At 49.9% G+C, this 24,309-nt stretch overlaps 1 protein-coding gene across 1 annotated transcript in view; it reads right to left on the bottom strand.

The window, feature by feature from the left end:
* Positions 1 to 24,309, bottom strand: part of SLIT3 (slit guidance ligand 3) — a 519,220-nt gene that overhangs the window by 422,245 nt on the left and 72,666 nt on the right. The window contains exon 4 of the mRNA XM_090288559.1: positions 1,537 to 1,608. Coding sequence (XP_090144685.1) covers positions 1,537 to 1,608 — 72 coding nt within the window. The remainder of the gene's footprint in view (positions 1 to 1,536; positions 1,609 to 24,309) is intronic.

Below are 24,309 nucleotides of genomic sequence, written 5' to 3' on the forward strand. Positions count from 1 at the left end.
AATGACAGAGGAGTGGCAGATAGTCTGAGCTGTTTAGTTAGGACCGGGTTGAGAAGGCACAAGGCAGTGCTGGTTGAAGAGACAGCCGTTAGGTGAACACTTCAGGAACAAACTATACAGAGGAGAGGAAATTCAAAATCAGCGTGACTTCGCTGTGTGCCCACGCGGTATTGCTCACGCAGCCCTGGTGGACACTCCCTGCCCTCTGTCCACTCTCACGCCCATCAAGGTGGGTTCAGAGTGGAAGGGCAGAAAAAGAGCCATAATCTTCCCCACATCTGGCAAGTCAGCCAGGAGGCCTGAGCAAGAGGAACGGAATACACATCAAGAGGAGGCCTTGACCAAGTACTGGTATGGCCTAGAGAAGGCAAGAGAGGTCACTGTACCAATGACATACGCCGGCCAAAGCTTGCCCGCTCTTCTTCCAACCAAGTGCCCTTTAAAATAACTTATGGACATAGTTTCGCTACATGTATAAGGATAGATATGGAGAGAGATATAGAGTCCTAATTCAGAACTCATTCTTAAGTGCATACGCCGACATGTGTTTCGTATTTCCCAATTTATCCCGGAAACTACATGCGTTGTTTGACTGCATAAGTCGGTATTAAACACAGCCATGGCGAATGAGAATGGTGGCCACCACTTTGGCACGTCCCCAGTAACGTTAGAGTCTTCCCAGCAAGGCTGTAAACCTCACCGCCTGACTGCTGAGCAGCCAGACCCGGCGCTGCTCTGCCTCGGGAAGGCGAGTGCTGGGCAACCCACTCCTCCCTTAATGCGCCACGGTCAACGCCTGTGGGACTTCTGGGTTCAAATCACAGAGCTGTTCGCTGTCGATCACTGGCCCCTGCCCAACACCCGCAACACGTGAGTCACAGTCACCCTCACGGCGCATCTCCAGCTCCTGAGCCTCCGGACTCTCACACTGAACCGGCGCACAGAGGCATCGCCAGCTCTTCCCTGCGCGTTATACCGTGGACCATTCCGGAAGGCAAAGCAACACTCACGGTGCTTCTTTCTTTCCCCCACAAAATCAGAGGCCTCCAGGCCCGGGGCTCCCTGACGGGCAGCGGCAGGCGGCAGGCAGCAGGCAGGACTGACCGCTGGAGCCAGCAAGGTGGTGATGTTGAAATGTTTGGTCCAAACCCACACCCCTCTGTGCTCACTGGCAGTGTCCTGTGGATCAACGCACCTCAGATCCCACCGGCAAGGCATTTCCCAGAGATAAGTTCAGACCCAAGTTAAACGGAAGCGATTCCTCCCTCTTTGCAAAGGAATGATCCATTACCACCGCCACTCGCCCCCGCTGACCACTGGGACCTCTGGCCTCTGGAGGAAGGGAGCACAGATGTCCGGCCTGGAGAGGAGGGCGGGGCCCCAGCGCACGGACGCCCTGCTCCAAGCCTCCATGCGCGAGGCCTAACTGCCACGTACCACACAGCCCGGGGCTCCCGGCATGAAGGCAGCCCCGTTCTCCGGGTTCGCACAGCAAGGCAAGACACTTGGTACAGAACACAATTCAGCTTTACTCACAGTCTGGTGAGCTTCGGCGTGCTCTGGAAAAGCAGTTCTGGAAGGACTTGAAGCTTATTCTTGTTCAGGCGCCTAAAGAGAGGAAAAAAAGAAAAGAAAAGAAAGGATGTCAAGAGGACATTAAATTGGATCAAGTGTATTGTGCACAGACATCAATCAATCAATCAACAGGTATTAAGATCGTCCAACATGGGATGCTCAGCATGTGCAAGGCAAATGCCATCTCGTGGCACTTGTGGCCAATCACGTTGGGAATATAAGGCAAAGGTCCCTGGTAAGCAAGGACATAGCATAGTCCTGCCCCTCCCCATCACGAGCCTACGGGAGATACCACAAATCGATCACAACATTCTTTCCCACGAACCCCAGACAAGCCTTTTGATTTTTCTCACCATGTGTGCCAGACAGCTACAGTCAAGTGACCGCACTGGCATGTGAAATGGGTCCCTAAAAAGAAATAAAATACCGGAGAAAATATTCTAGATCCTACATGGTGAGGTGGGAGGGACAGACAGCAGTTGCTATAGGAACAGAGAAGAGGGTGAGGAAGATCACCATGGGTTGGGGGGCCCAAGGGGATCCCTGCCAGCCCGGCTCTTGGGACCAGAGCAGAGCAGCCTGCACTATGACCTTCATGGGCCCTTGGTATTTTTGCCTTTGTGGGCACTTTCTTCCATTAAAAAAAATTAAATATTATATTTTACTACTGTATTGATATAAAAGCAAATCTATTAATATTATGTGTATAAAATACACTTTGACCTGAAAGGTCATTTTTTTTCTTCTAATTTTAGAAGAAATGAAAACAGGTTCATGAGCCACTGGAAGTGTTGTTGGCTCTGGGCTCAGTCCCCACCATGCCCAATGAAGCAGTCGCTCTGGGTCAGGGACCGTGGCCTAGGCGCGCAGTGTGGCGCCCGTCGGGATGCCCCATGTTGGGTGGTGGCAGCAGAGGTAGACTCCCCTGGGAATGGTCCATGCTGACGCCACAGAAAAGAAGGCCATCTAGTTTCTGAGGGACAGCGATCCGTGACCGTGGCCCCCATGAGGGCTGATCTCCTGCCAAAGCAGGAGACCCTGCTCCGAGCCCGCTGGCACGCCTCCCTGCCCAGGCATCTCTACGCGGCCTAATCCGCGTTTCCTAAACCAGTGTCTCCAAATCTTCCGTCCCCAGAACCCTCAGAAGGCCACTGCCCAGACTCTCCTGGAGGAAAAGAGCAGCTGACAGCCTGGCTCAAGCTCTCGGCGTAGCGTGAACGAAGGCGTATACCCGGTTATGTGGGAGGACGGTAGTGTCCGCCCGTCTGAGGGCGAAGCAAACTGATGGGGGAGGAAAAGGCGAGCTTCTTCTCAGCTTCTGGCTCCCCGCCCCCCCCCCCCCCCACGCCGATGTCACTCCCTGCACGGGGTTTTGCTACCTCCCCCTTTATCCCAGGGGATGGCTGGAAACTTCCAAAGGACAGGGGCCTAGAAGGTGACAGAAGGCAAAGCCTCTCAGAGAGGGACACTGAGTAGCTCGAAGCACAGGCTGCTGTCAGAAGGGCACCGCTCGGCAGAGGGCCTCTGACGCAGGACAGCGCAGCGAGCCTGTCCCCGGGACCCCTGCCTGGAGCAGGGCTGGCTGAGCACACACTCCTGGCCCCCAGGGGCGGCCTGGCTCCTGCACCTCTGCTCTGGTTCTCTTTTTAGGACCTCGAAATTGTATTTTTCATTTGCAGTGTATGTTCAGTATTATTCTGTATTAGGCGCAGGGGCACAGCACGGGGTTTAGATACACATAGGCGTTACCAAGTGTCCCCCTCCCCAGATATTTCCAGGGCTCACCTGGCACCACCCAGTGCTCTTTCAAAAAAATTTTTAGGTTGTGGTAGAAAAAACAATTCCATGACATAAAGTTAACAGTCGTCACCATGTCTTGCGTACAGTTCAGCCGTGTTCAGTACACGCACAGTCGTGCAACGGATCTCCCGAGTGTCAGGTCGCGCAGGATGGGACATAGTCCCCATTAAACAAGGCCCCGTTCTCCCTGTCCGAGTGCCTGGCAGCCCCCGTTCCACCTTCTGTGCTGTGACTTTGACCAGCGCTCTCTGATCACTCCCGGGATCTGCTTGGTGGGTTCCTGTCACTAAAGTGTAAAGAAAAGGGGAGCCCAGGGGAGAGGAGGATGAGGAGGAATCTAGTTCCTTCCTTAGAGCAGCTCCGACAGTCCGTGGTAAGTCCCTTTAAGTCACGGGTGAGCACGGGTCCTGCGGCAGGCGTGGGCAGAGCTCAGGTCTGGCTACGCCATGTTCTCACTGTGGGACTCGGGCAAGGTTGTCTCGCCTGTTGGGCTCAGGTTTCCATTTGCAAAATAACGCTGCTCACTGATCGCTGTAAGTCTTAATGACGCAGTGCATGCAGAAGTGTCTAGCCCCGTGATAGCTGCATGATGGTGATAATAAACATGGCACGTGTTGGGTCCTAACTGCCTGTCAGATGCTGTGGTACATGCTGGATGGGCAGGGTTTTGGGCAGTGGAGCTCAGAGGTGAAAGTCCCTCTTACCCACATCTTATAGACAAAACCACGGCCTAGAGAAGCTGAGCATGTTCCACAGGCCGCAGCGCTAGGAAGTGGTACGGACAGGGTTTGGACCGGGGGGACTAACGCCAGAACCCCGGTTCTGAACCACTGGGTTACTCGAAGCCTCTCAGTAAACACAGCTCCCTTCCCTTTTCCCCTTCCATGCCAGCCCAGACATCCATCCTCCCTGAGTGCATTTCCCTCCCTGAAAAGGACTCTCTTGGAGGTCCCCAAGGCCAGAACTGAGTCTCCGTGTGAGTCTGTCTGGGACCACCCTCTATTGTCACAGCTGCACAAAGCCTGGTGACAGTTACACTCAGGCGACCAGCACTCCAATCTAGGCAAAAATCCTAAAATCTGGCTGACTGCTTGCCTGCGTGCTAAAAGCCCCAAACCAAAGCTGAAGCTAAAAATAAAGCCAGCTTGGCTCTAGGAAGGGAAGGGATCGTTTTCAGTTCTTTGCCGGTATTTGTGGCTGGACAAAAATAAAAACACCACCAAACTTAGCCATTTGGGCTCTGCCTGCTGTTCTGTAAACCCTGGACGAGGGTTCCAGGGTGGTTAACACCGGGCTGGGCTCTCCTCCCCGAAGCCTCGGGGTCTTTCCGCTTTGGCTTGGGCGGGCCATGCGCAAGTCCTCCGCATCACAAGGAGCTGCACGCTGCGTTTCATTTCCAGTTCATTCTATAATTAGGCCATGTTTACTCAGTGAACCAGGGCAACCTGAAGGGTCTTTCTGGAAGAGCTGATGTAGGTTCCAAGGGGTACTTCTCATGTGGCTGCTACGAAAGTGGCTCCTGAACAGGGAACTAGAACGCCGTATGGATTCTCCCGAGAGGGGCATCATCGACTGCCCTGTCACCCTGGGCCCAGACGTGGGATTCTCCTCCTGTCGTCCAAGCTGGAAAGAAACCCAGGAGGCCTGGGTGGAGAGAAGAACTGAAAGGGACCCATATGAGGACAGATTTGAGGAGGTCAAGAAACAGGCCACAGGCCAGGTTGGTGCTGGGAGAAAGCCCATCTGGGTGTCCTGACTCCAAGGTCAACGCTTTTTCTCAGCCTTCCTGCTAGAATAATGGGGAGCATCAGTGCCAAAACCCCCCTGGCTGCTCATTGCTTTTCAGCCAGAACTGTGAAGCTTCAGGAGACAGAGCCTTGTGTTTGTAGCGCTGCTGCTGATCTTCCTGGAGGTGCCTGGGTGTAAGATCTAATTAGAGGTTCATGCCATACTGTCTGTCGAATTATTTCATTTATATATCCATTCAACCATCCATTAACTTATCCATGCATCCAACCACTATCTGTCTGTCCATTCATCCGTCCCTCCACATACCCACCCCCCAACCTATCCAACTATTCATCTATTCATCTGACATCCATGCATCCATCCATGCACGCACGCATCCATCTCTGCAGTCATTTTCCAATATAAATGTACAAAGATGGATAAGGTTTAGCCCCTCTTTGCATCTTCATGAATAAAATGCAGATGAAACAGAACATCAGACGCCAGTGGAGGAGACAGACAGGAAACAAAAAGCCACACCACGGGCCCGTAAGGAAAGTTACTGTGGGAGCACAGAGAAGGGGCAGCTAACCCAGACGGGGCGAAGGAAGGCTTCCCAAAGATGGTGGTTTCGAGTTTACCTTTGAAGCATCACTGCAACTCTTCAGGAGGAAAGGACAGGGGGTCTAGAGTTCAAGGGCGGTCGGTGCGTGGCTGTGGAGGGCTGGGAGACCGGGGAGCACCACCGGCGTACCAGGCAGCTTGAGAGGCACAAGGGGTGCCGCTGCAGAGCTAGGCAGCAGTTCTGTCACGAGGGCACTGGCGGGTCATGGGAACGGACTGGGGCTCGGCTACTGACTGAGAGCCATGGGCAGCCCCAGAAAGGGTGTGAGCGAAAGAATGACAATCTGGTTCAAATTTCAGAAACTCCTCTTGAGTAGCAGTGAACCTGTTTTGAAAGAGGACGACACCGGAAGCCAGGAGACCAGTTAAAAGAGCTCCTGAGTCATCAGTGTGGTGGCACGAGGCCCCAGTTAGCATGAGAGAGGTGTTGCAGTGCAGGCGATACCTGTGATACGCAGCCTGCAGGGCTTTGTGACTGAATGCACCTGAGGTCGAGGGAGCTATGGAATTGCAGGTGCTGAAGGTGACCCCCAGGACTACCGCCTGGGTAACGGACCAGCTGAAATGACCAATCGCCGCTGAAAGGAACAGAGAAGGAAGGCCCAGCATGCAGAAGATTCAGGGTTTTATATCGCTGGAGCCTTTCAGACATGTTCTGACAAACAATAGCAGTTGCTGGTAATAACACGCGTTAATCACTTTGTCATCTTATTCAATCCCCCACAGGGACACTTGGAGCTAGTTCTCCTAGTCACCCTGTGAGAAGGAAACAGAGGCCTAAGAAGGTCAAGGCACTTGCCCAAAGTCAAGCTTGACCAAAATGATGGTGATGGAATTTGAACGCAGACACCTGATACTAAACCTGCGCTGTTAAGTACTATGGAAAGTGATCTTTAGGTTAGCCCTATAGATGGTCTCGATATATGAACTAATGTGTGGGTCTTTCCATTACATTCATAAGGTCCTTGTCAGCGAGAAATCCTTCTACTGCTCCAGGCACACAAAAGGGCCTTCAGTAAGGACCTGTTGAATTTCATGAATAAATTATAAAGTAGGAATGGCCAATGCAGAGAACCTGAAGAATCAATAGCTTTCCCGGGCTAGGTGAGGGGAGCCATCCTATTGGGAGGTGAACAGGACTCCCAGAGGGCCCACTTGCTTGAGTCTATCTGCATCGTCCAGAATCTTCTTGAAGACTTGGCTTCCAGACTCACCGGCCTTATTGACAGGCCAGCCATGAAAGGTATGGGGCTCAGGGCTTTCCCCTCACTAGGTCAGGGGTGGATGGGAGGCTTCCGGGGCAGAAAGAAGCATGGTTTGTCTGCAGCAGGCCCCAGCACCACAGCGCAGCGAGTCCCTCCCTTTTCTCCGGGGCCTGAGGTAGGGAGGAAGTCAAAGTGTGCAGACTCACCAAAGTCATCAGAACTGTTTGCTTTAGTAATGAAATCATTGGGTCTCCTCCGGGCGCTTTCCTAGGCAGCCTAGACGATTGCCTGTCTACTGGAACTTTCAGAAGCTCCAATCCATTGAAGCAACAAGAGCCAAATCGACTTTGTTATTCAGAGCAGAAGCTCTAGGGCTGCCCCGCCCCATGGAGGAATGGAGAGGCCCAGGGCTTCCTGTGAGCTGGGACGTCAGGCTGGAAGCCCCAGAGTTGATGGCAGGCTCCACGCCAAGGGCAGAACCAAACTGCAGGGGTCCCTGCTCAGAGGAGGCACCATCATGCACCAGGATGAACAGATGTTGCATTGAAGGATCTCTGTGAGCAGAGTCAAGAGAGCAGAGAACCTTGATTTGCCACTATTACCAGAGCTGCTTGTCATAGCCACTGCTAGCCCCACATTTTCATAATGTAACCTGACCAGTTCAGTAAGAAACCTGATGTGTGATGGTTGTTGCTTTATACCATCGTCTTCCTCAGAAACAGTCCCCACATGCGTGGGAAGGAAACCTATTTGACTCCTCACCCATGGCCACCTTTGTTGGGTGACTGGCTCTTCCTTGCCACTGGCACTTCTGTTTTTAAATTTTGTTTTTCGATAATGGTTTTGTTGAGATCCAATAGGGTCTCTCTTTTTTTAAAAAAAAAAAATTTGTTTGTTTATTTACTTTTAGAGAGAGGGGAAAGGAGAAGGAAAGGGAGAGAAACATCACTGTGTGGTTGCCTCTCACTTACACCCCCAACTGGGGACCTGACGTGCAACCGAGTCATGTGCCCTGACTGGGAATCGAACCAGCAACACTTGGCTCGCAGGCCGACGCTCAATCCACTGAGCCACAGCAGCCAGGCCAGGTTTCTTTTTAATAGCACTTCTGGACCAAGCCACAATTTGTTTTGATGGTTCGGAAGCAAGTTGACCTGAGTCTTGCCTTTCGTGGAATTCAGCATTTGCTCAATGACATTTCGGTTGGCTTATGCCAATGCTGAAAATCTGTTATTTTTAATTTGCAGCTTCAAAATGTCCTCGTAGCAATGAAGAAAACCTTTATTTTTGACATTTCTGTAGGAGAAATAACTTCGCTGTCATAGTCTAAAACTCTTGCCCCTAAGCAGTTTTTTCCTCATTGAAATCATTTAAGAGAATGACTTTAAAAAACAGCTTAAAATTTATTTTAGAAACACAATTATGATGTAATAGCAAAACAGATACCTCATGCGAAACCTGAGAGGGCTAAATGGTTTAACCTCTGCCATGAACTTGGCAGTGTTTCTCAAAGACTCGATAAATGCTAGCCATGGCAGCTACCATTATTATCATATCATCATCCCTAGCTGCCCCTGGAGGTCAGAAATACTGAAGATTTATTTCTTGCTTATAGATGACTGTACTGGTCAGCAAGGCTATTGGCAGTAACAAATGAACTCCAAAATCTCAATGGGTTAACACAGCAGACAGAGATTCCACACTTGCAGGAAACACGTGGCTCCATCTCCCAAGATGCCATGGAGAACTTAGGGCCTACAAGGCTGCAGTGCCTGGGGAGGGAAGGGAGGAAGGGACCACACCAGCTACCTTCCTTGGCCTATTAGAGACGCATGTTACTTCTGCTCTCTGTCTGCTTTCTAGGACTAGTCACACGGCCAAACCTCACTGCAAAGGAGGCTGGGAAATCTACAGGGATACTTGGATATTTGGTGTGAATGATCGCAATAACCAACTTGCCTTAACACCAAAGCAATAATAATGATCCCTTTGTTCTTGTTGTTTCTTCCTTTCTTCCTTTTTTTTCTGTCAACGTCGAGTACGTATGGTATGCTAAGTGCTACGTGAGATGTTTTCTGCACAGGATCTCATTTTACCCTAAAGCGCCTCTTGAAGTAAACGTTGCTGTTGCCATTATTCTGTATTATTTACATGGGCACAGAGAAGTTATGAAACTTGTCCGAAGTCACACAGCTGACAGATAAGGTTTGTGCTGAGTTCTCTCTGACACCAAAATCTGGGCTTTAGCACCTTCATCACTCTGCTTCCCGAACCTTTTGGTGCTGGGCTGACCAGGAGGCCTCACAGCAATCCTGGGAGAGAGGCCAGTAACAACTAGTACTTGCCCGTTTTATAGAAGAAACTGAGTCAAAGCAGACTAGAACACTGGCCTTGTGCTTCCTCGTCCTTACTGTTCAAAGCCCATTTAATGTTCTCACTCTGCTGGTTTCAGAAGGTGGCTCTGAAGGCTCCTGGCAATCACTGCCCCCAGGACAGGAGGAAGAGTCCCGAGCCACCTCTTAAGAGCATTTATCTTTTTCCCTCTCAAACCTAAAGGGTCTGTCCACGCCAAACTTCTCCAAGGGTGGTCTCGGTCCCAGCCTGCCCACGCAGGTGACTTTGTTCCAAGATATACATACAGTTCTAAGAGAGCTCTGGGGCTTGCTCAGACCTCACCTTACTGGGATCCAACTCAGGATCCAGCATGAAAAGAAAACAAGCACACGGGCCTCTAAATAATCCCTTTTGAACTTTCCCGCACCTCACACTGGACCAATTTTCCTCCAATTACATGGTTGTTAGGGAGAAAGCAGAGCACGCACTGGCCCAGGCCTGCCTAGCCTCTGACCCCTGTCCCAGCTGCTGCCATATGCCAAATGAGATCCAGAAGATCTTGATTTCCAGGAGAGAAGGGGGCGGGGGACAAGGGGCGGGAGTCCTGTCTAAGCGGCTGCAGCGGGCCACTACTGGCTCTGCAGGGAACGAGCCAAGGGCCCTGAGCATCCTCTGGTCCCAGGACACAAGGGCTAAGTCATTTTTTCCTCTAAAACAATGCAGGGAATCCCAGGGGCTGTGACCCACAGGCTGCTTTAACCAGGACTAAAGTCATGAGCAGGGGTCTCTGGGGATCAATCCCCCATTGGACTGTGCATGGAACTACGTTAGTACGCCAAGGGTTCAAACTCCAGGAAAACATGTCTGGGGTGGGGAAAAACACATATTTATATATGCACACGAATGCACATGTATGGGCACACACATGCAACACACGCTACAAACATAATGCACGTGCAAACTTAACAGAGTCAGGTATATCCTTCAGAGCTGGCCAGACCCTTCCAGACATCAGACCTTGTGGTAGTGGCCAAAGCTCAGGTCTCCATAGTGATCTCTTCACCCACATTTCACGATGGGGCCACCAGGGCAGGTAGATGCCCAGACTCAAGAGTCAGGCCACTATCTTTCCTGGACCTTTTCTGAGATATCCCAGTCTCGCAGCCCCCTCTGCCGCAGGGTTTTGTACATACTCCTCCCTTCTCTGGGAATTCTCTTTATCCTGCTCCCGGGTGGCAGCTGCAGAGGTGTTAAGATGAAAGGTGTTTTTTTTTTTTTTTTTTTTTATCCTGACCTGAGGACATTTTTTCATTGCTTTTAGAGAAAGAGGAAGGGAGAGAGAGAAACATCAATGGAAGAGAGAAGCATCAATTGGTTGCCTCCCATACATGCCCAAAATGGGGATCGGAAGCGCCAAGACTCGGGAATTGAACCTGCGACCTAGGCATGTGCCCTGATTGGCCATTGAACCTGCAACCTTTCGGTTCTGGGATGATGCTCCAACCAACCGAACCGTGCCATCCAGGGTGAGACGAAAATATTTTGAAGGCAGAGCAGACAGGATCTGATGGACTAAAAGTAAGATTTGAGAGGGAGGGGTATTAAGGGTGATGCTAGGGTTCTGCATCTGAAACTTTGGACCTGTTGTCACCAGAGATGGGGGAGGACTGTGGGAAAAGCAGGTTTGTGGGGACCAGATTTGGACATGTTACATTGGATACGCCTATAAACACCCAAGCGTAGACACCTCATAGACTACTGGATATGCTAATCTGGGCTTCCGAGTTAAGACTAAGATAGAGATGCAGAAGGTATTTAAAGCCATGAACCTATATGTGGATCTAGCAACATGGGGTTCGTCGGTGACCCTGGAAGAGTAGCTTGGTGCACAGGTGGGCCTGAACTATTAACTGGAGTGGTTTAAAAAGAGAGGGGGAGAAATTCAGGGGAAAATAATAATTTGTGGGGTTTTGTTGACAGCCAGCAGAGGATGCAGGGTCGAGAAAGGTCATGTAGCTGTTATTTTTTAACATGAACAAAATTACCCCATGTTAATATGCTGTTGAGAGGGACCTGGAAAACAGGAGAATTTTTAGAGTGAGGCTCATGAATAGGGGATGGGAAATTCCAGTGCACAGGGGATGGCCGTGGCCTCTGACAAGGCCACAGACAGGTCCTCGGGGGCAACAGTGGGGGAGGCAGAAGCCTGGGGACAGTGCCCGGCAGACGTGGCTGTGGGAGTCTTGCCTCAGTGAGAGAGCGGGCGGGATCCTCAGGAGGGACTGCGGAGGATGAATGAGGTGCCTGACGACGACGGAGGAGAGAAAGTGAGAAATAGTTGTCTAGGAAGGAGCAGGAGGGCGAGCTGACTGGGAAGGGCTGCAGGGCTGGGCGGGCGGCAGCCGGTCACACTTGGGGGTAGTGGCCGTGAGCTGTGAGATGCGTCCTGTCCGCATAGGCATGTGTTTATTTTCCAGCCACATCAAAGTTGCCTGGGCAACAGGCGCAAGCAAGCCAGGACTGAACGCAGCCTGAGTTAGGGTCTATCCAGGTAACTATGATGGCGCGAGACGGGGGCCGGAGAGCCGAGGGAATGTGCTTACAGTGAGAGTGAGAAGGGGCTGCGAAGTCTGTCGCCCAAGAAAGTGAGGGAGGTCGCTATGGTCTGAATGTCTGTGTCCCCCCAAATTCTAATGCAGAAATGCCCCCCCCCCCAGGTGATGGCAGTAAGAGGCGGGGCCGTGGGGAGCTGGTCAGGACCTGAGAGGAAAACCCTCATGAATGGGATTAGGGCCTTTATAAGAGAGGCCCCCGCAGCTCCTTTGCCCCTTCCCCCAGGTGTGGGCACAGCGAGACGTCAATCTACAGACCAGGAGGCCGGGTCTCAAAGACGAGGCGTCTCCTGGCACCCTGATCTTGGACTTCCCCACCTCCAGAGCTGTGAGAAATAACTTTCTGTTGTTTAGAAGCAACCGACTCTGTGCTGTTCTGTTAGAGAAGCCTGAATGGACCAAGACAGAGGTGAGGAGGAGGACGTGGGACTGGGACTCGGGGAGGCCCACAGCACCCCTCTGAGCCCTTGCTTTCTATGGGAGTCACAAAGAACCAGGCGGGCTGGATGACATGATCCCCAAGACGCCTATTCTATTGTCCTTCTTCTGAGAGTGGGATGGCTACGTGGATTCTAAATCCAGCTGTAAATGAGCTGCGTGTAACTTTTCTGTGTTTTGGTTTCCTCATTGGAAAAATGGGAAAAACGACACCTACTAGAATATCCATTCCAACGTGAAGTGTGTGAGAGGAGGGACTGCTGTCTGCTTTGTTCAAGGCGACTCAGAGCTTAGAACAGCTCCTGGCAACTAGAAGGTGCTGAGTAAATATTTGCCGGTCGGTCGGTTGAATGAATGAATGAGATGAAAACGGTAAACTCTGAAAACTGAAGAGCGCTGTGTAAGGCGCTACTCAATGCTTCCAGGCCCCCGTGGGCTGGCCATTAAAGCCCCGGTAGCTTGTAAGGAACCTTCCAGAGTAAGGCCATCAGGTTACTGGAGCGCTACAATCACAGCAGTGAGGGTTAAACTCTTCTTTTCGTCGTAGTGTCTGAGCAGGGCCCTGCGACTATGGCGCTGGGGCCCACGCCTGCGGATCTGTATGGGGGGTGAGGAGAAACAGGGACGGCTTCTGAGGTGAATGGAGCCAGAGTCAGGGCAAGGGGCTCTCTACCGCATCGGGCATTAGAGGGAGGGTTCTATATCAGCAAGACGAAGCGTGATAAAAGGAAAAGGCAGAAGGCCCCCCAAGGCGAATTCTTGTCCGCGCTTCCTGGGAATTAACACCGGAGAGCTATGCGCGCGGAAGGGCAGGAGGATTGAGAATTCTTTAGAAGTTACTTTTGCTCTGCAAAACGCAGTCCATGAAGGCACGAAGCATGCCTTGAGCAGCCTATGGTTCCTGTCCAGTCATTTCTACTAGGGATTCAGTGAAAAATGCTTTAGGCAACTGAGGGTTTTCCCCCTTACAGTCCCCCCAAAACACGGTGAGGCTGGTTCTAAATTGGAAGGCATGCACACAGCCCACCAGAGACCTTCCATGTTCTCCGGGCCCTTCATCTGGGTCTGCAACCCCTTTGACCCCTAGGTAGGAAAATGACAGATGCAAATTGAAGGAGAAATACTCTAGCTGGTAGATGTCATGAGGGCAGGTGCGACTCAGCACAGAGTTTCTGGGAGTGGGCTGTTTAAAATGATCCTGTTTGAACCCGTTGGCCTTTCCTTTTGTTTTAAGAAAGCTCAAAGAAGAAGAAGAAGAAGAAAAAAACAGAAAAGAAAGAAAGAAAGAAAGAAAGAAGAAAGAAAGAAAGAAAGAAAGAAAGAAAGGAAGGAAGGAAGAAAGAAAGGAAGGAAGGAAGGAAGGAAGGAAGAAAGAAAGAAAGAAAAAGGCCTTATAGCAAAAGATTCAAACATTCCCAGGCCGTGAATGACAAATTTCCCTTTCATTTCTGTTCTAAACACTCGCACTCGGCAAGCGCTGTTAATGATGGCCGGCTTCTCTGGGTGTTTATCTAGGTATCTAGCTATATGTCTGCAAACCTAGCAACAGAAAGGACCGTTTAAGCCTTCTTGGCATGAACCAAGGAATGTGACCAATTCTAACCTATAACTAATTAGAATTTTACTTTCTCATAGCATTTCCCTTCTGGTTCAGGTTCAATTTTTTTTTCCTTTCCTTTTTTTTTTTTCCCCCGCAGAGAAGGAAGATAACCTGGAGATACTTAGAATGGAGGGTGGAAAGGGAACACAGTGAAAGAGCAAAGGAGCATTGTTCAGATTGCATTATTGCTTTGATCTGATTGGATCTCTCTTTTGGTTAATTCCTGTTTTTGAATGCTTTTCCAGCATGGGAAGAGTTTCTCAACCCTCTGGCTGTTACATTTGAACTGAAGTCTGCAGAACAGTTTAAGAGCCTCTGCTTACCTCTCTCACTCCCACTTCGGGAGAGCAGACCCCCATCCCAACCACAGCTTTGAGATCCCGTCCAAACTTGTTGGCATCTCAAACTGAACCCCAGATGTTCACTTTGCGAGAAATAAATGAATGGCCCAAGCTGTGGACTGAACCAGTGATCCTCACAAATAGATTCCAGGTGTGTTGGCATCTGGACTGCTATCTCTCTTTTTCTCTGTTTTACATGCATGTGCATGCACACACACACACACGATACCAGTTCTATCCTGAAAAGAATTTGACACCATCTCCAGATGCAAAGCTGATGTAGAGTGGCCAGGACTAGTTACCTAACATGAATTACATCTTTTCAATCATGGACAAAGGCAAAGGGCTCCAAACATTCCCCCCCCACCTTTGCCTTTGATAATCAAAATCATGACACGTTTGGTGCTCAAAATCGGCTTAGGCCTAACAGAGCTCAGAACTGCAAAACTATCTTAACTGGCGCCAATTTTCGTTGTCAACCTTAGCCACCTCCTGCATTTCCTGTGCAACTCATCTTACTGCAAACTTAACAAGCACCCCCCTGTTGCGTACCTGGGGCAAACAACGTTGGGAGGAAAAAAAGAGAAGGCAAGGTCTCTGATCCCAAAGAACACTTAGTTCTGTTGGAACAGCAAAGTTCAAATTACTTAATTCGTAAATTGATTAAAAAATCCAGTGTTTACTAAATGCCTATTCTACGTCATGCCCTGGGACATGCAGCCCAGAAAGACCCTCTCCTTAAGGAGCTTACAGCCAGTGCAGTGGGAGAGAAAGGTAAGTAAGTACATCGATGACCACAGGTGCATGTGATGTGTGCTTAGAAAGAAGGAGTGGAGGAGTCTTCATGGCTTCGTGAAGGAGGCAATATTTGCCTACCATCTTTAAAGAAAAGGAGGAATGAGCCAGGGGATGGAAAACAGAGAAAGAACAGAGAGGATAATACATGGTGAGAGGCCCTGGAACGGGACGCCTCAGAAACAGCCCCGGTTTGATACGCAGAGGGAAGGATGAAGAACGTCTGTCCAGTGGATGGAGAGGATCAGTGGGCTCGGGCCATGTCGGGCCTGAGGCACTTGTGAACCGAGCTGGTGAGATCAGCTCCCACAAAAGGATGCGAGAAGCGTGACCTGGAACACTGGGCTCAGATTGTAAGTGAAGCAGGAAGGGACAGCGGACGAGGGGCGGGGCTGGGCTGAGGGGGCACGTCTTGAAGGACGGGTAGAGAGAAGTGGGTAGGGTCTTCCAGACTCAGAGGCAGTATGTGCAAATCTATGGGCCAATGCTTTTCCATGACAGGCACATATATAGCAAGGGGACCATTATGACCCTAGTGTTGGAAAAACGTAGAGATAAGAATAAAGACTAGTCAGGTGGTTAAGCTGCAGGGGCTTGTGGGAGGCCAGTGTGTCCTCAAATGCAATTAAACTTCTTGGGACTTCAGAGAGTAAATGCACAAGCATGTTTATTTCAATTGGCATAGTTTTTGTTTTCAGAAAGATGTGTAACTGTCATGGTCATTACGACTTAAGATGAGGCTAAGAAAATAAAGTTAGTTGGCATAAAGTCAAATGAAAGAAAATATTAAACAACAATGGCACAGGAGTAACACAGATTGACCAAACCATGATGAGGGTACAGAAATTACTGGCATTTGGGGAACCCTGTATTGCTAATGGCTGGTCACTGATGTTTCGCAAGCAGGACTGGCATGAAGAAAGGACCACGGTAGGAAGGAAGCACCACAGGCAGGGGGGTGCAGGATGACTTGTTGGGGAAGAACAACAGTGAATGGTGGGAGAACATGAAGGAGACCATTCAGTGAGGCAGTATGTGAGTTGAAGGGGAGCAGAGGTAGGAATGGGCAAAGAAACAGGAAGATGACAAGGTCAAACTTGATGACATTGGATGAGGTCTATTGTAATAGAAAGAGAACACAACAGATTGTTTAATTTCCCTTCTCCTCTGCTGTACAATCATATACCCAACACTCTGGCCAGTGTGTCCTCACAGCATTGCCCATTAAAGTGGGACACGTATATCTCCCTGACCCGCCGGTGTTGGGCTTGGCCATATACTTTGATTTGGTCAATAGAAAGTAGCGGGGGGGGGGGGGGGGATGTGAGCAGAGGCTTTAAATGTGCTTCTGTGACTTGCCTTGATCTCGTCTCTTCCTCCATGTGCCGTGAGAAAAATATGCCTCGGAGAGCCACCAGCCCAAGGAGAAAGAGAAGTCACATGTAAGGGCGGAACCAATCTACAGACTGATCCAAGCCCAGCTGAGTCTAGCTGAGATCAGCTGACATCAGCCAAACCCAGCTGGCCCATCATCTGTAAGCAAGAAAAAGAAATATTTGTTTTTGTGAGACACTGAGATTCTAAGGTCTTTGTTTGGCTAGAAGGGAAATGTGACTAACAGAGAGGCAGACGTGTTAAGTTCAGATTTGCAGCCATCTCCTGACTGGTCCTCCTGGTTCTATTCTTCCCTCCTGTACCCTTTTCTCCACTAGCAGCTAGAATGACCCCTAAAATCCCATGTTAATCAAGTCCCTCTTTTGCTTGGAGCCCTCCAATGGCTCCCAGCACCCTCAGGGGGCCAAACGTCCCTACAGGGTCTGTTTACCACCTCTCTCCTCTACCCCTCACACATCACCTCTTTCCCCTCTCCCACTTACTCTTCCACTCTGCTCCTGCCACAGCTTCCTTGATGCTCCTGGGGCATACCAGGGTGCACCCCACCCCCGGCCTTTCCTTGCTTTCCTCTTCCTAGAAAACAAGTCCTTCAGATATCCAAATGGCTAATACCTTTACCTCTTGTCTTACAACCATGGAATGACTAACATGGGTTGCTCTGGAAGGAATCCAACTGGATTCCTCCTCGGGGATGTAATCATCTCCCCCCATCCCAAACTTGCTCTTGCCCACATGGTCCCCAACTCAGGGAGTGGCCCTCTTTCAGGCTGCACTCCTTTTCACTTGGCATTCTTCACGTGCGATCAACCGCTAACTATGAAAATTGCCTCTTGAATATGTCTCTCCTAACTCGGCGGCCACTCCCCTAGTTTAAGCTACCATTACCTCCCCCATTAGTGAAATGGGCTCCCCACTGGCCTTCGTGCCTCTGATCTTGCTCCTCACCCTCCCACTCAACTCTTAAGTCCAACTTCCGTATCCCAGGTGGACTGAGCTCCCTATTCTGTTGTTCTCCTGCTGAAAAGCCTTCAATCGCTCCCTATTACCCTCTGAAAATCATCAAAACGTCTTCGTCCTACTTGTGAAGCTATGTGTCATCTGTCCTCTGTCACCCCCACTATGATGAATTTCATTCAGCTGCTGAACATACCCTGCTCTCTCTCACCTCTGGGCCCTTGTAAATGTTGTTCTCTCTATCCAGAATACTTTTACCGTCCCCTCTACTTCTTTCACTCCAATTTAGCTTCCAGATCTCAGCTGGGCTCACAGAGTGTCTTCTAGGAAGCCTGTCTGATCCTCCTCTCTACTTTTATGGTCCTCTGAACTTACTTAACTGTACTGCACTTTCCTATTGACTTGCCTCTTTTGTTAGAGAGGGACGGCCATACCGAAAGGTCTCTCTAGATCAAGGTTGGCAAATGTCCTCCGTAAAGAGCCAGGTGGTCATTACTGTCGGTTGTGTTGGCCCTGAGCAGGTCTGTCACACCTGCTCAATTCTGCTGATGTAGCATGAAAGTAGCCTTTAATAAACAATACAGAAATCACTGGGCATGGTGTGCCAATAAAACTTTATTTACGAAAGCAGGCAGCGGGCCACATTTGGCCCATAGGCTGCGGTTGGCCAACCCTGCTCTAGATGGTCACTGTACCCTGGGGCTAGAAGAGTACCTTGCACATCAAAGGAGCTCATTAAAGATTTCTTGATGAAGGAAGGAAAGACTGAATGAATATATAAATAAGTAAATGACACATTCCAAAAGCCAAGCTAACCTTTTTTGAAAAACTTCTTTCCCAGAATCAAACTCACGCTTTAAGAACTCTGCCATTTCTTGTTCTCTCATGTCTAAGCCCCTGCCTACACATATTTGTCGAGTGCCACTCTTTCAAATGCTTTACAATGATGAATCTATTTTATCCTCAAAATAACCCAAGGAGCTATGAACTATTACCTTCAATTTCCTGAGGAAGAAACCTCAGAAAGGTTCCTCAATGATGGGCTTGGCCTTGCCCTTGGTACACCCCTCTGACACTAGAGACCCTTGCCCTGCCTGCAATCCAGCACCCCGGTTGGGCTTCTTCCCCCAGCATCTCTGTGGTCAGCCTGACTCCATGCCTCCCTTTGACCTGCTCGGCCCAGGCCCATGAACTTCTCCGGGGTCAGACTGCCCTAACTTGGCTCCCCTGACTGCCTACCCTCTGATTCCCTTACCCACGGTCTCCAGGTCTGATGCTGCTTGACTCTCTCCCAAGGGTTCCTCTCTTTTGCTCTGAGCCCCACTGACCCTTTGAGCTCCATCCTATCACATTTTTTCCCTTTCTCATCTTTTTTCTGCCCTTCAAGGAAGTCTTAGTGTCAGCATGACACGTTTCAAAGGCCAACACACAATTAATTGTCTCTACAACTTGAAAAGCGTGAGAAAAATCCAAGAGATGAGAAATGCTGTGATAGAGGCAGTAGCAAGCTCAGCGGTCTTCCTACGGAGATGCGGCCAATTACCGAAAAGGCTTCCTCTGGCTGAAATGCTCCCCATTGAATCAGACTCGGGGGAGAATACTCTGTAATGTTAAACCCCAAAGAGCCGCTCTTTGCTCTGAGGCCCTGATTTCATCTGTAATTCCTCGATGATTATCTGAAGCATGTTTCCCTTGAGGATTTAAGGGCTCCCAACAAAAGCAGACCCTCATTGAGAAGCTGGAGGCAGCACTTTCAGCCTGAGTTTGTTTTCCCCCCCTTTTCCGGACATGGGTCTCTGCCTCTCAGCCTGAACTCAGCAGCCCCCGGCTGCTCACGGAGATGGTCTGAATCTGACTTATGAGCAGGTAGGTATCACCATGGCAGGATGCTCAGCTTGGATGCTAATTGCTCATTAGCCATCTGGGCGTGCTGCGCCTTGGTGAACGGACAAGAGAAAGAATGTCAGCCGCCAATACCTGGGAGTCCAGCTACCGACACACGTGGAAACCATCCAGGGAGACCTCAGGTTCAATCCACAGCTTGGCCACATATTTATTTCTCACTAAAATAACATCTGGCTTTCATTTTTTGGTGACAACTCGTTTGGACAAGACCTTGAGTAGGTTAAAAAAAAATTAGACTTTCCACCCTTCCCCCAGCCTTGGGGAACTAGACTTTGTTTAAGCTCTTTCCAGAGCCAACGGTGTGAATAAGGAATTGGTGTGGGGAATGCAAGCTTGGGTGTAAACAAGGAGTTGTTTGTGTCTTCTTATTAAAAGACGATGACCCGGGGAATTCACACACTACCCACTTGTATGCAGGGCAGAGTTACTGGGGAGAACACGTAGAAAATTATAATCCCCGAAGCTCCCAGGAGTCCACAGCAAAAGTACCTGGCAATCCTAAGGATCAACTCTGTGGCCAGGGCATTTGGGACCCCGCAGCAGGATGACTGAATTTCGGATGCACGGGTGACTTTTGCAGTGACCCACAACATGACACATCGCCACAGATGGTCAGCATGCCCCTGAAAGAGCGAGTGGCCTCGCTGCTACAGCTCGGGGTGCCCGTGGGCCCTCAGCATACGCTAGGCTCTGTGAGGTCAAGGACGTTCTCTCTTTTGTTCTTTGCTGCAGCCTCAACACCTTGTAGAGAGTCTGCCTGTAGTAGGCACTCGCAAGTGTTCGTGGAATAAATGAACAAATGAAGACGATACAATACACAGGTTTAGTTGCGATTCCAGCCCCTACCTCATCTCTTCCCATGTGTAGCCAGAATATTTCCCATAATCGCAAGGGGTGGGAGGGTCACCGGCCTTATGGGAAGGAACGTTCCTTGAGATAAACAGACAAGATTCCTTACTCCGTGGGAGCTCCTGTTTCCTGGCTCTCCAGCTGGGAACTGGGTGGGGCTGCACAGGAAGTGAGCCTTTGGCATCTCACATCCAAACCTGAAATTTCATTCAGTGCCCACTATGTGCAGGGTACACCGTGCAAAGTGTTTTGGAGATTTGAAAGAAAAGGAGAGAGATGGCATTTGCTCTTGGACCCTCAGAGACCTTCTCACAGGCCGTCCCCTTTTCCACCACAGACCATTTGCTCATGTTGCTCAATTATTTGTGTGCAGGCCCTTTGCACCTCCCCACATTCCTCTGAGTAGCTTCCAATCTTTGCTCAACCATTACTACCTCACAAAATCCTTCACCCCGCTGACTTGGTCGGACCTCCCCAGGATGCCTTTATGCAACCAGGTACTCCTTCTGCACAGTACTTATCACAACTCTGATTATTCCATTGATTTTTGTGATATTTGATTAGCATCTCTCTCACACTACCTGCATTGTCCAATATAGTGTTCCCCCGGCCACACATGGCTATTAAAATTAAAGTTAATTAAAACTAAACAAAATTGAAAAGTCAGTCCCTCAGCTACCTTAGGCACTGTTTAAGTAATCCCTGGTCGCACGTGGCCAATGGTTGTCATATTAGACAACAGAGAGATAGAACATCTCCCCGGCTGCAGAACGTGCTATTGGACGGTGTTATCTACACTGTACACTCGATGAAGACAGGTACTGTGACGGCTGCTACCTCCGTCACCTGCTGCTGTAAGTAGCACAGGACCTACCGTATAGTGACTGCTTAGGAACTATTTGCTGAGTGAGTGAGAAGCTTTACAAATGAGAAAAGGAAACAGACTTGCAAACTGGAACACAAGGCAGCATTATTCAGTGCTACATGGGAGCACAGAGGACAAGCGTCTCATGGAACAGAGAACCGGTTTAGTGGAAGAGGCAATGTTTGTGTTGGGCTTAGAAGGGTGGGTAGGAGTTTAACAGCAGAGGAGAGGCAGGATATTACGAACAGTGAAAGAGCATAGCACTTGCGTGGGGCCATGGAATCAGGAGAGTGTGTCATGCCTGGGAAGAGCAAGAATTCCTCACAGAGGCTACATGGCGTTTAGAACGAAGGACTCGGAACAGCGCACTGGAAAGGATGGCCTTAATTCACGTGCAATTTCAGGTAAGATTATTGTCCACCTGCTATGAGCCAGTGCTAAGGGCTGCACACATGGCCTCCTTTGATATTTGTAGCATCCTTTTGAGGAAGGAACTATAATGATCTCTAAGGCCCGTGTGGGCCATTGGATTCATGTGGGTTAAATAACCTGATAAAAGGCATGTGGCTAACAAGTAGCAATGAGGTGATCACCGAAATAAGCTTTCTCAAGGGAAGGATATGCCTGTCTTGCTCTCGACTGCATCACCGGCACCTAGCACAGTGTTGGGACACAGTAGAGGCCTAAGGTAATGGTTAAAGGAATAAGTGATCAAACACGTGTTTGGTGCCTCCAGCTGTTGTAGAGAGGCAGTATCGCAGACGCGTTGTGGGGGAGAGCATCGGGTTCAGTCCTGGAGCCAAGACTGACTCTCTGGGTGACATTGAGTGAGTCTCTTGGCCCTGGGTACATCATCTGACCCATGGCAATAATAATAGTACCTTTGCTGGACAGTGGCAAGAGCTTAATGAAGTGGAGAGTTCACATATCAGCGGTTAGGTAAACAAAGGCTATATTATTAAGAGGTGATCAGGGCCTTGCCCCTTCCTCTGGGCTGTGGAGGGAAGAGATGCCAGAGATATCATGCAGGTTTGAGTCAATTCGGGACTTGACTTTCACAGGAAAGGTGGGACCAAGGAAAGGATCAAAGACTCCTCAAAGGATTTGAGCCCAGGGAGAATGAAAGGTGAACTGTGACCATGATCAGAGGTGGGAGGCACAAAAGAGAAAGAAAGAGGTTTCGATGCAAAACAAAGGTCATGGTGACTTCTCCTGGGCCCCAAACCCAGGAGCCCAGCCAAGACTAGGAATACAGATAGACATGTCCAAGGGCACAGATGGGCCCTCTCTCCCAGTCAAGTAAGATTGATTCTAGGCAAACAAGAGAGGGGCTCCTCTGACTAACTTTCAAAGAGCAGAGCAAGCTCCCAGAGCACCACAGGGTTTATTAGTGTCTCACTTGCTGAGAGCCCTGCAGGACACTGTCTTCACCTTAAGTGCGTGAGCTGATGACTTCCAGGCGACTGTGCGTGAAGTCAAATGTTAGACCCGGCAAAACAAAGACCTATAACATACCAAGCTATGGCTGTTAGGGTGCCTTCCTGCCTTGGTGCCTTGTCACTTATAGCACGGTCCAGGGACTGGCGTCATCGGCATCACCCGGGAGCTCATGAGAAATGCAGTGCCTCAGGCCCAGCCCTGGATCTGCTGAACTTGCCTCCGCCTCTTGGCCACGTCTCCAGGTGACTCGTGAGAACATGGAGGTCCGAGGGTTTAGAGCTCTGCAGACAGGCAGCCTCCCTTCTGGGTCTGCACTTACTGCATCTGTGGTGTTAGGCAAATGATTTAACATCCCGGAGCATCCGCTTCCTTAGCCAGGCAAAGGGGAAAACGATCAAACTGACTCACTGGGTAGTTCTGAGGCTTACCCAAGATTATACATATGGAAGTCGTTAACACAGAGCTTGTAACTGGTAAGTGCCCAATTAATGCCAACAATGGTCATTAAAAACTCAATGACCAAGACAGGAAGCAGAATGATGCTCCAATTGATTGCTCTTTAGGTTATAAAATGTCCCCAAAGAAATGAATGGTAAAACTAAGATGAATCTACCACCAACCCTGCCACCCTCCCCCGACGCATGTACTTATCATCCCCAGTGTTTGGAGGCTCCACCTTGCAGAGTACTTGAATCAGATCTGGTCCATCATCTCGGACTTTCAGTTAAAGACAGACAAGATTAGGCCCGGAGTCAACATAGACACTGAGATGGGCCCTGAATCACTCTCCAGATGAGACCAGCAAACACACCAGGGCCGCCTAGGACACATTCTCTGAGAACAGAGGCAGATGTGAATGGGGTCAACCTCAGGCCCTGCCCAGCAGTGGTTTATGGCCAGAAGCAACGGAGAGTCCCCAGGACTGGACTGACTGACCTCCAGCATAGACCATGCCTTCGGTTGACAACAGGGAGACTAAGTTTCCAGAATAACAGCAGCAAAACTACCTAACCATTCTTAAGTGTTAACTGGCAGTTTTCTAAGGACTTAACAAGTTTTAACCAACTGTGTCCTCTCGACCACTCTGTAAGACCCAGACCATTATTCACCCATTTTACCGATGATAAAACTGAGGCTCAGAGAACTTAGTGACAGTGACTTATTAAATAGCTCATGACACCATTAGTTTAAATAGCTCACAACACCATTAGTAAGCAGGGCTATTTAGGTCAGGTGCAGAATGCACCTTTCACCTCATCTGTGCCTTAATGGCTCTCCTGTTCTCTGTCCATCCTACATGGCCAGAAGCTCTCTGTGCTGCCCAGAGGAGGCGAGGGTGGGCCAGCTGAAACAGCAGAAAGGGGCCCACCCACCCTGGGAGGGAGGGATTCCAGACTCCTTCCGAGTGCTTCTCATCTTACTCAGCCTCAGCTACAAGCCAGTGGTGACACTTTCTGGGACGCCTAGTCCTATCCCAAGACATGGCCACATGGAAATTCAAAAGATGACATCACAGAGGCAGTGTGTCACCAGAAGTACAAAGACAGGCACCTGTCAGCGAAGACACGCGATTCCAGGTGAGTGGTCACTGAATGGCTCCTTCCTCCACCGCTCTCAGGAGCCTTTTGAGACCTCAAGTTGTCAAAAAGTCTCCAGTTGCAGAGACTCGATGTCTCTGTGTGTTGAGAGAGAGCAGACGCACACATGGCAGCTGTGATCTCTGCTCTGAGCCTGCCTCTTCAACCCAGGCTGCCCACTCACACACCAGGCGGCCAATCCTGTAGCAGCCCCAGTTCTCCAGATGTGCCTCCTGGCTCCCCTCTTCAGACACTGCATCAGTCCGACCCCC

This window comes from Furipterus horrens, unplaced genomic scaffold (assembly GCF_987537825.1).
Source record: "Furipterus horrens unplaced genomic scaffold, mFurHor1.1.pri manual_scaffold_10, whole genome shotgun sequence".
Lineage (NCBI taxonomy): Eukaryota > Metazoa > Chordata > Mammalia > Chiroptera > Furipteridae > Furipterus > Furipterus horrens.